General features: G+C 35.6%; 1 protein-coding gene across 1 annotated transcript in view; it reads left to right on the plus strand.

The window, feature by feature from the left end:
* Nucleotides 1-1,638, plus strand: part of LOC119593291 (regulator of nonsense transcripts 2-like) — a gene marked incomplete at its 5' end in the record, with an annotated part of 18,619 nt that overhangs the window by 9,540 nt on the left and 7,441 nt on the right. The window contains 2 exons of the mRNA XM_037942220.1: nucleotides 991-1,071; nucleotides 1,210-1,366. Of these exons, the coding sequence (XP_037798148.1) occupies nucleotides 991-1,071; nucleotides 1,210-1,366 (238 nt within the window). The remainder of the gene's footprint in view (nucleotides 1-990; nucleotides 1,072-1,209; nucleotides 1,367-1,638) is intronic.

Here is a 1,638-nt window from a genome sequence, read left to right on the forward strand (position 1 = left end):
CAGTTAGTATAAGGTACACCCTTTGTGTGAGAGGACCATTTAGAAATAAGTAGATACGTATGTACCACACAGGTACCAAAAAATACCCCATGCCAAACCTGAATCAATAAAAAATTAACATAACTCCATAACTCTGTGATTATAGATATTTTGTTTGAAATTCTCAATCACTAGAGAAAAGGAAAAACTAAGATGTGACAATGTAGGAAAGAGATAAATTATAAAATTTTAATTCTGATAAATCATAAAGAAAAGCTGCATGCAGAAGCTCCCAAACTCATAACTGGAAAAGTCCTTCCTTCCAAAGATAATATACTGGACTTGTATGACAATGAGGGAAATGGCTATAATACTCTAGGAGCAAGTCAGCATGGCTTGAAATGCCAACAGATATTTGGGCATGTGTCACCTTTCGACACTCTTCACAAGGTTATAGCTCCTCTTCTCTAAAAATGAGGACAAAATATGACTGAAGGAAAACCAAGGTTGAAGCAGAGTAAACAAGCAATTAATGGAATTGTAGGGTATGAGAAGCACATCTGCCGTGATGGAGGCTTGCCCTGAGAGACTATCATTTTTGGAAGTAAAATATTGGACAATACAAGACCCGGGAGCCGCATGTTCTCATTAATTGATTGATTGATGGTTTTTTGTCATGAACTCCTTCCCTTACAAGAGCTGGATCAGTACTTTCTTTTGAAGGACTTTTATTAAACAGGTAGAAGCAGTTACCATGAGTAGATGTTTTCTGATTCTTGTAACAGGGCTTGAATCTTTTTTATTCCTTTACGTAGAATCCAGAAGGCCCCATTTACTGATTTTAACAAAATTCAGGCATTGACTAAGTGACCTCTGTAAAGTTATAATTTAGCATTCTCATAGCAGCCGTATGCTATGATAGAATGTTTACTGATAGTAGGTAAAAGACAGTTACATAATGAAACTGAGCCACCTGAAAACAGCATGGTTATGTTGCTTCATTATTTTCAGAATACCAGATTCTCATCATCGCACAAAGATTTACTTGGAACAGATGATGAGGAAGAAAACAGTAAAGGCATTTGATCCAAGGTAAATTTATATTTGTGATTTGTGCTCCATATCCTGTTATTCGTTTACCAATTGGAAAAATTATAAATTTATCTCTTGTCTTCTGGTAGAGTGTTTACAAAGTATTGTACTGCATTATCCAGCACATTTGATTTTCAGGTACAACACCATGATAGAGAATGCCTACTTCTATGTTAACCCTCCTGACTCTGGACCAGAGACAACAAAGAAGGAACGGCCTCCCATGCACCAGTATATACGCAAGCTGCTTTATGATGACCTCTGCAAGTCAAATACAGAAAAGATTTTGCGACAGGTAGGATGATGTAAATTTAATTTAATGTAATTTATTGAGTTATTAATAATCCCAGTAGTAGAATAAAGTAATACACAAACAATGTAGGATGTATAGTAAAGTGACAGAATATGCATACTTAGCTCTTCTTTGAGTAATTTGAACAGCCCAGGTATGTCAGTTCATTATGAGACCATTAAACTAGTCTTTCACAGGATCTCTCTTTCTCTCTTTTCTTTCTCCTTTGTTTTCTTTTGTTTCTTGTTAGCCTTCCTTTTCTTATCACCAGTTTT

The sequence above is a fragment of the Penaeus monodon genome, chromosome 32 (genome assembly GCF_015228065.2).
Source record: "Penaeus monodon isolate SGIC_2016 chromosome 32, NSTDA_Pmon_1, whole genome shotgun sequence".
NCBI classification, from domain to species: domain Eukaryota; kingdom Metazoa; phylum Arthropoda; class Malacostraca; order Decapoda; family Penaeidae; genus Penaeus; species Penaeus monodon.